At 37.9% G+C, this 15,880-nt stretch overlaps 1 protein-coding gene across 6 annotated transcripts in view; it reads left to right on the top strand.

The window, feature by feature from the left end:
* Positions 1-15,880, top strand: part of ERLIN1 (ER lipid raft associated 1) — a 41,775-nt gene that overhangs the window by 4,854 nt on the left and 21,041 nt on the right. For 5 of the 6 annotated variants that reach the window (XR_004346236.1, XM_032608651.1, XM_032608650.1 and 2 more), the window contains exons 4-7: positions 2,604-2,650; positions 4,032-4,093; positions 7,438-7,563; positions 9,979-10,052. Coding sequence is in view for 5 of the 6 variants with exons in the window: in XM_032608651.1 (XP_032464542.1) it covers positions 2,604-2,650; positions 4,032-4,093; positions 7,438-7,563; positions 9,979-10,052 (309 nt within the window). In the remaining variant the exon portion in view is untranslated. The remainder of the gene's footprint in view (positions 1-2,603; positions 2,651-4,031; positions 4,094-7,437; positions 7,564-9,978; positions 10,053-15,880) is intronic. The other variant, XM_032608654.1, reaches the window with a different exon arrangement.

Raw genomic sequence — 15,880 nt, 5'->3', positions numbered from 1 at the left:
CGCGGAGCAGCTAAGCCCATGCACCGCAACTACTGAGCCTGCGCTCTAGAGCCCACGAGCCACAACTGCTGAGCCCGTGTGCCACAACTACTGAAGCCCGCACACCTAGAGCCCATACTCTGCAACAAGAGAAGCCACTGCAATGAGAAGTCCGCGCACCGCAATGAAGAGTAGCCCCTGCTTACCACAACTAGAGAAAGCCCGTGCACAGCAACGAAGACCCAACCCGCCATAAATAAATAAATAAATAAATAATCTTATTAAAAAAGAAGAAATGAAATTAGTAAAAAGATTTACTGGGCTTACCCGGTGGCTCAGTGGTTGAGAGTCCGCCTGCCAATGCAGGGGACACGGGTTCGTGCCCTGGTCCGGGAGGGTCCCACATGCCGCGGAACGGCTGGGCCTGTGAGCCATGGCCGCTGAGCCTGGGCGTCTGGCGCGTGTGCTCCGCAGTGGGAGAGGCCACAACAGTGAGAGGCCCGCGTAAAAAAAAATAAAAAAAAAAAAAAAAAAAAAAAAAGATTTACTGCTGGAGTCAATGTGACTAAATAGAAATGGTCTGTCTTTATATGTGAAACTAACGTTCTAGGAAAGGATTATATTAATAAAACCCTTTTAAGAAGTTGTTTTCATAAGAATGAGATAAAGAAACTTATTTTTAGGAAGTTTTGGAGCACATTAGAAGACATAGCTTATATAAACAAATGGCTTAAGAGACTTGGCATTTGAAAGGAATATTTAAGAAGCATCTTGGGGAACTGTGAGATCCCATATATGATGTAAGAAAAAAAAACTGTTTAGAAAAATATAAAAACCTTCAGCCTTTAAAATATATATTTATATAACAAAACCAAAGACTTTTAAAATAAACATTCATACTGGGGAAATTTTTGAGGTAATATAAAAGAAGTATAAAAGTACATGGAGATAGGATGTTAAATTGAAGATTTAACATTTGAACTCTTTCCTAGTTCTACTTGGTTTGAAAATTGACTAGAGAATATCCTTTAGGTTTAAATAGGAATGTATATTTAAAGTTGATTTGGAAGTTGAATATGGTGAATGTTTTGAAGGAAATAAAATAAATTGAGCTCACCTCTGTCAACTTCCCTCACTCTACCTACATCCTGTCACTAATGTTTACTATCACCCTTTTAACCCCAGACTTAACATTCTATTCTTTTTCCTCCTGGAATTTTATATGAAACTAGTTATCAGATCCCTTCTCTATTGTATCTCCTGGGTTGAAAGCTTTAAATTTCCATGGCCTTTTCTACATTAACCTAAATAAATTACTATTTTAGCTTCCCAGCTGGTTTTCTTGCCTCCAGATATGATAGATAATGAGAACCACAACACACATAAGCAAAGGAATGAAGGAAAAGTCCTATTTTTGAAAGGTTTGTTTGTGGCTGTATGTAAGGTGGACTAGGGGGAGCACAAGCCCCCCAGCAAACATTCAGGACCCTCTGCCTAACATCATCATGTTCTCTTCTCAGAGTTTCACCTCTCATCTATATTGTCCCTTCTGCTCCAGGCAAGCCAACTGCCTCCTGACACCTGTACACATAGTTTGTCCTCAACTTTGTGTATTTGCATAGATACGTATTGAATTTAAGATGCTTCTCTGCCTTATCTGTTCTTATTTCTCCTTCTCTAGACTGGGCTTATAAATATTTCACCTCACAGAGCTTTTCAAATGATTATTTTACTCTATCACTTAATACCTAACAATTCAGTTTATACTCTGTTATTTGTACCTGTTATGGATTGCTTTGTAAGGATTTTATCTCCTGTGTTGGATTGTGAGCTCTTTGGAAACAAGGACCATGCTTCTTTTTTCCATTGTATTCCATAAAGTACTATGTTGCTGTGGGCTTAATATGGTGCAGTGTGTCCAGAATACACTCATTATGTGCTCTCCTGTTGGAAGCCTTCAAGTGCAATAGGGAGTCATTCTGGATCCGAACCAAGTTGTGACAGGGGCAGAGTAATTAAGTACCAGATGGTTGGTTCACAAGGAGGAAGCAGTGCTGATGGTGGCATTTATTTTAAAAAGGAAATTGAGAGACTGTCTGAGAAATCTCTAGGACCTGAACTAAAATATTGACTATAGCTTTAGAGGAAAATGTTGGTGTTGAGCTCAAGGGCCCCTCTGAGTTGAAGACTGCTTGTATGCCTATAATAGTTATCTTTTGCCTTCATTGTAACCATTAATATTAGCAGTGGAATCAGAGTTCAGAGTACAAATCCTAGCAGTAGTATCCTTGTGGGTAATCCATGTAGTTTGCAGTCCCAGGCCAGCTCCATGCAAATAAGGGACTGACTGAGAGATTGAACATTGAAACTTTCAGGTTGAGTATTGAAGCTTTCCTGGTGCATCTTGACTGAGACATTAACTGTAAAATATTCTGTCTCTAGTCTTTCATGTTTGCCAGGATACAAAAAGAGATTGCTCTGATAGCTAATTTTGGGGGACTAAAATTGTAATGGAGCTCTCCCGTACGTACCTTTCAGCAGTTCTCTAGAGATTTTCCTTTGGGACCAGTGGTTCTTTGATGATATGTGTGCTGAGTATTGATGAGATATTTTTTCCTCCCCAGACAACACTGCAAACTGATGAAGTTAAAAATGTGCCTTGTGGAACAAGGTAAGCGTTCCCCTTGCTTACCAACCTCCCTTTGGTTCAGATGTATTTTCTGTTCATAAGCTGTGATCACTTAAACATCTTTCAAATAGGCATCGTAGTAACCCAGGGGGATTTCTCTTCTGAGCATTATTTGAGAAAAGCCCTGTCTCCAAATAGGACCTTTCCATCTTAGGAGCCATTTTAAACTAACAGTAGATAGTTTAAAATGAAATCAGCTTACCTTGTCATCTGTAGTATTAAATGCCATCTAATTTAGAGTTTCTGATTCAGTAGATCTGGAATGAGACCCGAGAATTTGCATTTCTAGCAGAAGTCCCAGGTGATCCTGAGCTGATCTGAGGACCTTACTTTGAAAAATCACTGCTGTATAAAGTTTTGGGGCAAGAAAGGCAAGCAAGGCCCAAATTATTTTTAGAGTATAATCAGTACATTGAATTGTATCAGAAGAAGAGTATAAAGTTCAGTGTATGTTTTAAATTCTGTATTTTAAATGACCAAAATATCACAGAAATGTTCTTAAAGAGGGAGCAAATTCTCTCTGTTTTAAGTTAACGTATTTGATACAAGTTCTCCCTAGGTCTATCTGTAACTTTTTGATAGATTCCCTTTAGAGATGACTCAAAATTGGCAGCTGATGAGATGTTGGGTAAATTTTATTTTTACCTTCGTGCTTTCATGTATTTGTCAGATTTTTTTCAGTGAGCAGGTATTATGCTTTTTTATCAGAACAAAAATGTTGTTGTAAGTTGGTAGCAAGGCTTAGTTGTATAGTTTCAAAATTTCTTAACTTCATGTATCTTAAATTGAGATTCACATGTTCCTCAGGGTCTGTGCTGGTAGGCCAGGAAGTATAGGAAGCCATTAATTAACAAGACCTATCTTTCTGGAGTGTCAGTTTTACTTCAAGGTTTGGGGGAAGATTCTTCTTTTCATATTAGAGTAAATACAGATGAAAAGTAGATTAAGATAAAGAAGGGAATCAAAAGAATTTCAGCCTGTGGCTGGCCTCCATACCTCTGGGGAACTACTTTACCTGATTCCTTGATGGAGAAGTTTGAGAAGTGCACTGCCTTAGCTGTTGGCTTCATTTAATAAGGGCAAAGTGCTAAGCAGCTCTAGGTTATAGGTGTAGTCTTCCTGTGAGCTGACTTTGATCACAGCAGTTACGGAGGTGAGCTTTTGGTTATGAGAGAGCCAGGTGAGTGTGTGCAGGGTCATTTGAGTAGTGAGCAGTGAGGTCAGTTTAATCGATCAGTAGTCTATGTCTTTAGATTTTCCTTCTAAATTTCTATCATGTGGGATTTGTTTGATGATGTAGAATTAATCTAGGAACATAATAGGTTTGTATTTGGCTCACATTTTTCCATTTCTCTGTTTTTAGTGGTGGGGTCATGATCTATATTGACCGAATAGAAGTGGTTAATATGTTGGCCCCTTGTGCAGGTATGGTACCCATCTATTCTGTTATAGTTATAATCAGAGTGTCTGTAACTGAGAGATTCTCTAAGGAATAGGAATAGATTCCCTAAGGAAAGTTTTTTGACCTCATTCATTTCTGATATATATTTAAAAAAATAATCGCTGGAATATTTTCCATTCCTAGGGAATGGCGACAGAAATAGGTCAACAGAGTTGACTTTCTGCAACTGTATGCGTTACGCTGAGCTGAGTGTATCTAAGAAAAAGACAGTCATTGATTATTTCTAGAATTTCTAGAAAGTAGCATTTTATCCAGTCAGGATGAGAAATAATATCCTTACATGTTAAAAGTCTATAACTGATCAGTTCCTTGGCTACATTGATTTGTGACCATAGAAAAATCTTTTCTAGTTGAGATTTGCTACAACTTGCAAAGCAATCTGAAAGTCCTCAGTGTGGGGAGAACACTTTCTTGGTAAAAGATGAAAACTCACAGAGATGGAGTACTGTTCAAATCAAAAACTTAATTAGGAGTTCTGAAGTAAGATCGACCATTTTAATGTTTGATTTCTTTTTGTAATTTTTTTTTATTGTGATAAAATACATGTAACATAAAATTTACCTTCTTAACCACTTTTAAATATTCAGTGGACATTACATACATTCACATTGTTATGCCACCATCACCAGCATCCATCTCCATAACTCTTTTCATCTTGCAAAACTGAAACTCCCTACCCATTAAACAAGAACTCCTCATACACCCGCTCTCCCAGCCCTGGCAACCACCATTTCTGTCTTTCTGACATTTCTGTCTGTACTTTCTTTCTCTGTGAATTTGACTACTCCAGGAACCTCATAAATGGAATCATACAGTATTTGTCTTTTTGTGACTGGCTTCTTTCACTAAGCATAATGTCCTCAGGGTTCATCCATGTTGTAGTAGCATGTGTCAGAATTTCCTTCCTTTTTAAGGCTGAATAATATTCCATTGTATGTATATACCACATTTTGTTTATCCATTCATCCATTGATGGACATTTGGATTACTTCCACGTTTTAGCTATTGTGAATAATACTACTATGAACATGGGTGTACTTGGGTTTCTTCGAGACCCTGCTTTCAATCAAAAGATCTGCCATTTTCAGAAGACCTAAATGGACATTTCTCCAACGAAGACATACAGATGGCCAACAGGCACATGAAAAGCTGCTCAACATCACTGATTATTAGAGAAATGCAAATCAGCACTACAATGAGATATCACCTCACACCAGTCAGAATGGCCATCATTTAAAAGTCTACAAATAACAAATGCTGGAGAGAGTGTGGAGAAAAGGGAACCCTCCTACACTGTTGGTGGGAACGTAAATTGGTGCAGCCACTATGGAAAACAGTATGGAGGTTCCTCAAAAGACTAAAAATAGAGCTGTCATATGATCCAGCAATCCTACTCCTGGGCATTTACCCAGACAAAACTATAATTTGAAAAGATACATGCACCCCAGTGTTCATTGCAGCACTATTCACAATACCCAAGAGGTGGAAACAACCTAAGTGTCCATTGACAGATGAATGGATAAAGAAGATGTGGTACATACATGCAGTGGAATACTACTCAGCCATAAAAAAGAATGAAATAATGTCATTTTGAAGCCACATGGATGGACCTAGAGATTGTCATACTAAGTAAAGTAAGTTAGAAAGACAAATACCATATGATACCACTTATATGTGGAATCTAAAACGTGACACAAATGAACTTATCTATGAAACAGAAACAGACAGGACAGACTTATGGTTGCTGTTGGGGAGGGGTGGATTGGGAGTTTGGGATTAACAGATGCAAACTATTATAAAGAATGGATAAACAACAAGGTCCTACTGTATAGCACAGGGAACTCCATTCAATATCCTGTGATAAACCATAATGGAAAAGAACATGAAAAAGAATGTGTACATATGTATAACTGAATCGCTTTGCTATACAGTAGAAATTAACACAACATTGTAAATCAACTATAATAAAATAAAGTTTTTAGAAAGATCTGCCATTTTATTTTTATCCTTACTACTAAAATTTGCATGCTCACTATGTCAGGATACTGTGTTGGCAAAAACAATTTTAAAAGGTGAAGTTAGAGCCTTTGCGTTAAGGGCTTTTTATTTTCCTTGAGAAGACATGATACTGACCTAAAAAAAAAAATATATATATACACGTATAAATATACATATATATGTTTATATATATAAACATATATATGTACATATATAGGAATGTAAGGTCGTGCTAAGTTTCATGTCACTGGTACAGGCACAAATAGCAAAAGAATTTCAGAAGAGAGAGCGACCTGTATTACTATCAAGTGGATTTGGATTATATTTTTCAGCAATTAAGTATTTTCCTGTCTTTTATCATCTACTTTCCCTGGTCACAAATCAGTGGAATGGACTATGATTGAAAAAATAGAAGAAGGGGAGATAGTGCTCGTTTTCTGACCAGAGATAAAGAGGAAACTATTGTATCACCAACTCATTTGGAAATGATCAAGAGGATGAGTTAGTCAGCGAGTATTTATTGATGGCCTGTTCATCTGTTGTGATCTGGAATCCGGTTACATCTAGTATCCTCCGTGGGAAGGCGAGTAGAGCAAGTCTTGGATTTGAAGGGAGAAAGCATGTTTTAATAAGTAGGGCACAGGTTCTGTCATGTTCTAGTATGTACCCTTAGGCACATTTCTGAAATTCTGTTTCTCAGTTTCATATTATGCAAAATAAGGAGATTTTTTTTTGTGAGAATTAAGTGTTAATGTATATAAATTGCCTGATATAAAGTCTGGCCCAGAAATGTTAGCTTCTTTCCTTTCTAGCCTGTCTTTTTTTTTTTTTAACAGCCTTTAAAAACTGCCTTTTTGAAAATGGTCTTTTGGAGCTGTCTCCTTCTTTCATTCCCACTGTTCCTCAGTTAGTTCAGGCCCTCTTTACCTCTTAGCTAAACTTTTACCTTGCAGTAATTGCTTTACAGTTCCCCTGCCTCTGATTTATATGCCTCACAATTCATTTTCACTCTGCTGCCAAAGTACAGATCTGATTGTGTCATGCCCTTGCTCAATTTTTGACGGTTCCTTATTACCTCCAAGATAATATATACTCTCCTTAGTATGGAATATGAAGTTTGCCCATTAGAATTGCAAATGCAGTAATATCTGGAGAATAAGGCACAAGGAACACATTAAGGCTTGGAGTTGTGTTTCATGTTTTCACTATTTCATTGGCACTTTTCCTCATGTATATTTTATCACTGTAACTTTTACCTTGGCTGAATTAGAGGATACACGGGTGAACATGGATAGTACCTCTCTTTCAGTGTTTGATATAGTGAGGAACTACACTGCAGATTATGACAAGACCTTAATCTTCAATAAAATCCACCATGAACTGAACCAGTTTTGCAGCGCCCACACGCTTCAAGAAGTTTACATTGAATTGTTTGGTAAGTGTCTCATTTGTTTTAAATATATAAATAACCAATTAGAAATCTTGTTCAACTTGTCTGTGAATGCTATAATAATATTAGTAAGCATTATGCTATTTGAGCATTTCTTCTGAATTTATAATAGAGCAATTGTCTTTAAAATATTCTTTATCTTAAGTTTAAAATTGCTTAAAATTGCTTAAATTAAGCAAATAGTTACGCAAACAAGATATTTTTTTTTTTTTTTTTTTTTTTTTTTTTTTGCCGTACGTGGGCCTCTCTCTGTTGTGGCCTTTCCCGTTGCGGAGCACAGGCTCCGGACGCGCAGGCTCAGCGGCCATGACTCACGGGCCCAGCCGCTCCGCGGCATGTGGGATCTTCCCGGACCGGGGCAAGAACCCGCATCCCCTGCATCGGCAGGCGGACTCTCAACCACTGCGCCACCAGGGAAGCCCGCAAACAAGATATTTTAAGAATGATAACCATTTTCTGAAGTGCAAAGTATGTAACTTGGTAGAGATTGGAAAAAGATGATTTACAAACTAAGTTCTTTTTTTAAAATTAATTAATTAATTTTATTTTTGGTTGCGCTGGGTCTTCGTTGCTGCACGTGGGCTTTCTCTAGTTGCAGCGAGCAGGGGCTACTCTTCATTGCGGAGCGCGGACTTCTCATTGTGGTGGCTTCTCTTGTTATGGAGCACAGGCTCTAGGCATGCGGGCTTCAGTAGTTGCAGCACCCAGGTTCAGTAGTTGTGGCATGTGAGCTCAGTAGTTGTGGCACACAGACTTAGTTGCTCCGCAGCATGTGGGATCTTCCCAGACCAGGGCTCGAACCCATGTCCCCTGCATTGGCAGGTGGATTCTTAACCACTGTGCCACCAGGGAAGTCCCAGACTATATTCTGTTTTTACTATGATAATTTACTGAAAATTAGCTTTGTTGCTAGTTTAATAGATAATTTGGAGAAATTAAGAACCTGTGTCTTGGAGTTTCCCAAGACCCACCCCCACGTTTGATGATTTGCTAGGAGGACTGACAGGACTCAGTATAATCATACAACTAAGATGTACTACAGCAAAAGGGTACAAAGCAGAAGGAAAAGGCACTTGGGTGAAGTCTGAAGGAAATCAGGCACAAGCTTTCAAGAGTCTTCTCCCAGTGGAGTCATGCAGGATACACTTAATTACTCCAGCATTGAATTGTAACAATACACGTGAGATGTTGCCTGCTGGAGAAGCTCATTAGAGACTCTGCAGGATTTTTACCGTGGGCTGGTCATGTAGGTACCTTCTGCCTAGCATATACCAATATTCCAGATTCCCAGAAGGAAAGTAGATGTTCAGCATAAAACACATTGTTTGAATAAACAGTTTAGGCACAGTGAGTCATTGTTATCAGTTCTGGGGATAGAGGGAATGCTCTCCAAATCCATGACCCCAGGTGACAGCCAGAGGCCAAATTGCAAACAGGCCTTTCTAAGGATAGTAGTTTCAGGCTTGCTATGTTGACTCTCTTCTGTACAAGTTGCTTTTCATTTGTGGTAGGGAAAGCTCTGACCAGGGATTGGGTTGCTGCTATTGTCTGCTCACTTCTCCCTCCTGGAATTCTTAGTGAATTTCTTAGAGGCAGGCATAGGGATGGTTAATCAATTTAGAAATCTACCAATTGATTCCTCATTGATGATTGAGCACTATTGACGTGGTGTTTGAGAAAACTGGTCTGTCCTTAATTGTCACATCACTGGTTATTTAATAATGGGGAAGGTACTGTTGAGGTGGATAGAAAATTCATGAGTTACAAAGCCAAGTGAAGTGACATCTTTATTGTCCATTCTTGTGTGCTTCAAGGACCTTCCTATGAGCCTTTCCCCCACCCTCTCTGTTTTTAAATCCAAAATAATTGGCAGAGGTCCCTGGAAATGAAATTTAGTTATTTGGGAATTTGGATAAAGATTGACTGAAGATGAAAATTTGTTTTTTTTAGAGAATCAGGACACATATTAAGTAACAACACTGAATTAAGATATTAGAATCCTAAATTCTCCATTATTTGATAAACTTCAAGTAGCTGGTTGTCATCTTTCCTTAATTTCTTTGTTCAGTAATTCCTCACAATTTTTCCTCACACAAAAGGAAAACTCTCTCTCTCTCTCTCTGTCTCTCTGTCTCTCTCTCTCTGTCTCTCTCTCTCTCTCTCTCTCTCTCTCTCTCTCTCTCTCTGTCTCTCTCTCTCTCTCTCTCTCTCTCTCTCTCTCTCTCTCTCTATCTATCTATATTTGTTTTCATATGTGTGTGAAATGGTTTAAGCTCTATAAAAGAATAGTACCATGGAAACTTTAGGTCTAATTATGATTGGTTTTGTTTAAATGTTAATACAATGTAAGGAAATTTTTTTGAGTGTAATGAGAGCTGTTGTTCTTGGCTTCAAAAACAGATCAAATAGACGAAAACCTCAAGCAAGCTCTGCAGAAAGATTTAAATGTCATGGCCCCAGGCCTCACCATACAGGTAAGCCCTTCTCCTAGGGAAATTCTTTGGGAATTTTGAGAGCTTTGTATTTAATTGTCCTTTCATCAGACTGTTTATTCAGCAGTTATTTAATTGTAGTGCTAGGGTGATTTACAGAATACCTTTCTCAGTTATGGGTGGCATTTTTTTCTGAACTCTTAGAGGGAACAGATAAGCTGAGGCTCTTGAAAGGAAATAAAATCTGTATACAGCTATGTATGTGTGTGACATTATTAAGATACAGTAATGGTTTGGCTTCCCTGGTGGTGCAGTGGTTGAGAGTACGCCTGCCGATGCAGGGGACGTGGGTTCGTTCCGTTCCTCGGTCTGGGAGGATCCCACATGCCGCGGAGTGGCTGGGCCCGTGAGTCATGGCTGCTGGGAGAGGCCACAACAGTGAGAGGCCCTCGTACCACCAAAAAAAAAAAAGATACAGTAATGGTTATAAATCAGTTTAAGACTAATCCTTGCCCTCAGTAAGATTATGAAAAAGAATTTCACATATAAAATGTGGATAATAATTCTAGACAAAGTATTAATTGACGGATGAATTGATTGGATGATTACTGCTCTCAGAGTTTAACGAACATTTCAAGAGCATCTGCCTGGAAATGACTGATTGAGTTGAGATTTTATTGATAGGTAGGTCTGGAAGAATTAATACGATTTATAAGGTGGAAAAGAGTAAGGAAGATATTTCAGGTGGGTGGAAAGACCTGAGTAAAAGCAAGGTAGCAGAAGAATTTAGTGGTGGTGGCAGTGGCATTGGGAAATAGAATGGTGAGAATAACTGCTTTTTTGGGGTATTTTTTCAGATTGGGTTGAAATCCACTAGTAGGTTCTAAAATCAATTTTAGTGGGTCATGACCAGCATTTTAAATAAGATGGAATTGAATAGGAAAAGAAACCCGAGCACATGGCATGTAGTAAGTTAAAGTATCAGTCTGTGAGGCTTTTGTTTGTTTTGCATAAGTGTGTGGGGTAGGTGTTAATATTGGGTGTCACTGTAAGATGCCTTTTCTACTGTAGTCATGGTCAGTGACATTAGAACGCAGTGGCTTTGGATCTGGATTACCTGAGAAGTGGTAATGTGGCTTCTCTAATGTCCTTTCTTAGTTTCTAGATTGCACTGCTTCTGAGAAGTGTGCATTCACTGTGGGTGATCTTATGCGATCTCTTAAACGAGTCTGGAAAACTTCTGAAGGTTTTCCCCTGTCCTGCATCTTGCCATTATCTCTGCCAGGTGCCTGAGGGGGAACTGCCAAAGTTAAGGGTTCTTTTGAAATGTCCCAGAGCTAACTTTGTAAAACTCTCTTGGTTGTCCTGGAGCAGCTTTCCAATTTTAAAGATAATGTGAATGCCACAGATTCCTAGATTCTGCTCAGGTCGTTACTTGGAGATCTAGCTCATTCTTCTAAACAGCCCCCCAGAGTTCCTTGCCTTATATTACATAACCATTTCCCTACTGTTTCCAATTTTTTGCTATTAATAAACAATAGTGTAGTGAAAATTCCTGACACATCTCCTTGTATGTACACTTTATCTTTCAAAGTGGCTGTATAAATCTACATTCTTTTTTTTAATTATTTATTTATTTGGTTGCACCAGTTCTTAGTTGCAGCACGTGGGCTCCTTAGTTGCGGCATGCGAACTCTTGGCTGCGGCATGCATGTGGGATCTAGTTCCCTGACCAGGTACAAACCCAGGCCCCCTGCATTGGGGGCGTGGAGTCTTATCCACTGCGCCATCAGGGAAGTCCCTAAATCTACATTCTTACCAGCAGTATATGTGAATACTTGTTTCTCCATGACCTCATCAGCATGTGAAGCAATCAGACATGCTGATTTTTGCTGTATGGATAGATGTGAAGTTATCTGTCTCCTTGATTTGCATTTCCTTAGTTGTTAATGAGGTTGAGCATCTTTTTGTTTATTTTTTTGTCCATTGGTACTCATCTGTCAATTGCCTATTCATATTCTTTGCCCATTTTTCTATTGAAATGTTTTTCTTTTTCTTACTGATTTGTAGTAGTACCTTGTATATTATTGATATTTTTATACACACGCATGTTATATGTGTTGTAAAAATAATCAGATATTAGGAAAAAGATGAAAACAAAGTGAAATTCAACAGTAATCTTACTATGCAGAGATAACATAGTTCGTTGTATCTTTCCAGACTCTTCTTAATACAGAGGAACATATGTTTATAGTTATAAATAATGTTGAACTAAAATGGAATCATACCATAGCTTTTTTCACCAGCAATATATGTAAGCAGCTTTTCAAGTTAAAAGTAAGATTTGCTGCATCATCACTTTTAATGTTTTTATTTAATCCCTGTTGGCTTCCAGTTTTTACTGTTAGGTGCATGTTATAATGACCAAGCTTATACATACATCTTTTAAAATTCTTCCCTTAAGATAAGTTCTTAAACGTAGGATTGATGCCTTGTTTGGGAGCTTTTTGATATACATTGCCAAATTGCCTTTCAGAAAAATTTTAGTAGCTTATACTCTCTCATCAGCAGTGTTGATGAGCTGTTGTTTTCTATACATTTGATTGTGTGATCATACTCAAATAATTAACAGATGCATACGTGCTCTCTAAATCCTTTTGGAAAAAATGAATCTGCCATTGTGTATTAATTATTGAGGTTGAATGCCCTAGGATGTTTATTGGCCCTCTGTATTTGATTTGTGAATTGTGTTTGCTCATTTTTCGGTTGTTTTTATGTGTTTTTCTCATTAACTTAAATAAACTGTTTTTGATATGTTAATTATTGCAACTCTTCTTTAAATGCATAGTAAACATTTTCTCCTAGTTTTTTTCTTTGTCATTTAACATTTCTTTTCCCCTTGACAATTCTGAAGTTTAATTTTAGTATTTTTAGCAGTAATTTTAGTATTTTTTTCTTTATGGCATTTTGCTGTGCTACTATGCTTTTAAGAGCCTTTCACCAACTTTAAAATATAGAAATTTAAATAAAATCAGAAATTACAACATTTACTTTTACAGTTTTATTTTTAGATTTAAAATTTTAATTCATCTGGAATCCATTTTGATTTCATTTGTGAGGTTGGGCTCCAATCTGCCCCTCCCCCAATTTATTAGCAACAGCAATTACTGAATAATTTATGCCCCTTTCTCCTCTTTGTTTGAAATGCCATCATATTATTTGCTAAATTCTGTTATATAGTAAAGTCCTTTCTGAACTTTGTTCTGTTCCATTGATTTTTCTATTTCCTATTCTTTCATTAGTTATTGAGCCCTTGGTCTTTTCCTATCAAATCTACTTCTCTCCTGTTTTTTCCCTCTTGTTAGTAAATGGCTCCTTCTTACCCTCAGGCCAGTCTAGAGGTATGGGAGGCGTCTTTGAGAACCCTCTAGCCCTTAACATATAATCAGTCCCGTATCCTGCTGATTCTACCAAATCCATCTAAAACATCTTCACTGCCACCTCCTTAGACCAAGTACTATTTCTTGCCTGGACTTCTGCAGTAGTCTTCTATCCTGTTTTCTCACTTTCACTTGTCCATATCATTTTCTGCATGGCAGAAAGAAGGATCTTTTAACCTTACCTATATTTATTTGTTGGTTTTTTTGTTTTGTTTTATTTTATTTTGCGGTACGTGGGCCTCTCACTGTTGTGGCCTCTCCCGTTGCGGAGCACAGGCTCCGGACGTGCAGCCTCAGCGGCCGTGGCTCACGGGCCCAGCCGCTCCGCGGCCTGTGGGATCTTCCCGGACCGGGGCACGAACCCGTGTCCCCTGCATCGGCAGGTGGACTCTCAACCACTGCGCCACCAGGGAAGCCCTGTAGTTTTTATAAACGTTATTGAATGAAAAAATGTCACTTTCTTGTTTTTAAACTGATAGATCAAGATCTCCATTTTTTTTGGTTGATTTATTCTTCTTATAAAATAGTTTCTTATGATAGTTGGAATGCATTTTTAGAACTTAAAGGCTATTTTTCACCATTCCTATTTTTAACATATTACCATATGGTCATGATAATTCAACTTTTCATTCACTTTTAAAATTTGATGAGATATATTAGCTTTTAAAAAAATAATGGCCTTTGGCAGTACAGTGGTTAAGACTCCGTGCTTCCACTGCATGGGGCACAGGTTTGATCCCTGGTTGGGGAACTATTGGTAAGATACTACATGCTGCATGGTGCGGCCAAAAATAATAATAATAATGGCCTTTGATATTTCTGCCAGTTTATTCTACAAGATGAGCTTTCATTATTAGTATTTTCAAGTCATATCAGGTACCTAAATTGGCTTATACATTTAAAAATTAGGAACATAGTCTATGACTTTACTTATAATTGTATTATCATTTTAGTTTCTTTTAGAATTTTTTTTTTTACTATTTTTTAAATTTTTTAATTTATTTTTTGGCTGTGTTGGGTCTTCGTTGCTGCGCGCAGGCTTTCTCTAGTTGTAGCAAGTGCGGGGCTACTCTTCATCATGGTGCGTGGGCTTCTCATTGCGGTGGCTTCTCTTGTTGCAGAGCATGGGCCCTAGGCGCATGGGCTTCAGTAGTTGCAGCACGCGGGCTCAGTAGTTGTGGCGTGTGGGCTCTAGGGCATGCAGGCTTCAATAGTTGTGGTGCTCAGGCTCAGTAGTTGTGGCTTGCGGGCTCTAGAGCACAGGCTCAGTAGTTGTGGTGCACGGGCTTAGTTGCTCCACGGCATGTGGGATCTTCCTGGACCAGGGCTCGAACCCGTGTCCCCTGCACTGGCAGGTGGATTTTCAGTCACCGTGCCATCAGGGAAACCCCTCCTTTAGAATTTCTGACCTAGGTGAGAAACCCATATCCCAAGTTAAATTAATATCTATGAATTTAATGAGCTTTAATTCTATTAAATATGTAGCATTTTTTTAAGCATTGAGGAATGCAAATGATTCTTGGTGACTTTATTGTATGTCTGCAAGTTTGCTGAATTAACTGTCTCTAGTAATTCTTTTGGTTAATTTCCTTAGATTTGTGAGTGTGTGTGGTAAAAAATACTTAACATGAGATTTACCCTTTTAAAATTTCAAGTGTACAATACATTTTTATTGACTCTAGGTATAGTGTTGTACAGCAGATCTCTAGAGCTATTTATCTTGCTTGACTAAAACTTTATGAATTTCCCTAAATTTTTTTTAGTTATATAATTATGCCAAAATAAAAATCTTGATTTCCCCCCCAACCTAGTATTTTAATTCTTCACATAACACTAATAACTATCTGAAATTCTCTTGTTCATTTATTTGCTTTTTGTTGTTCTTTATTGCCTTTTTTTCTGCCTTTAAAATTTTAAAGTCCATGGGAGCAGTCTTGCCTTATTCATTGCTGTGTCCACAGTGGTTGGAATAAACAGTACTTGGTACAGACTAGGCACCCAATTAATATTTGTTGTTGAGTGAACCTTTTCTGTAACAATCAGTATTTTCATTTTTCCCTTCTCTGTATTTGTACCCCATTTTTCCTTCTTGAACAACTATGGCAAATTAAAGTGGTGAAAATAAGCATTCTTGATATTTTTTCCTATGTTATTTAAGGCAGTGACTATATATATTAAATGCTGGCTTTTAGTTTAAAATATATGCTTATAATCCACGAGTCAGTTTAACAGACTTATTCATTTCGTCAGCTTTTTTTCCCCTGTCTTCACTCACTGTGTGTGTGTCTGTGTGTGTGTGTATTTTGACCATTGTTTTTGAATATGTTGCTATTTTATTTCTTAAATCTCTTATGAAGCAAATTACTCATGGTATCTGTTACAGTAGGTGCTTATATTTCACATATTTGAAAATTATGAGATTTCCCAAGA

This window comes from Phocoena sinus, chromosome 16, assembly GCF_008692025.1.
Source record: "Phocoena sinus isolate mPhoSin1 chromosome 16, mPhoSin1.pri, whole genome shotgun sequence".
NCBI lineage: Eukaryota > Metazoa > Chordata > Mammalia > Artiodactyla > Phocoenidae > Phocoena > Phocoena sinus.
This window is presented reverse-complemented; position numbering and strand designations above follow the sequence as displayed.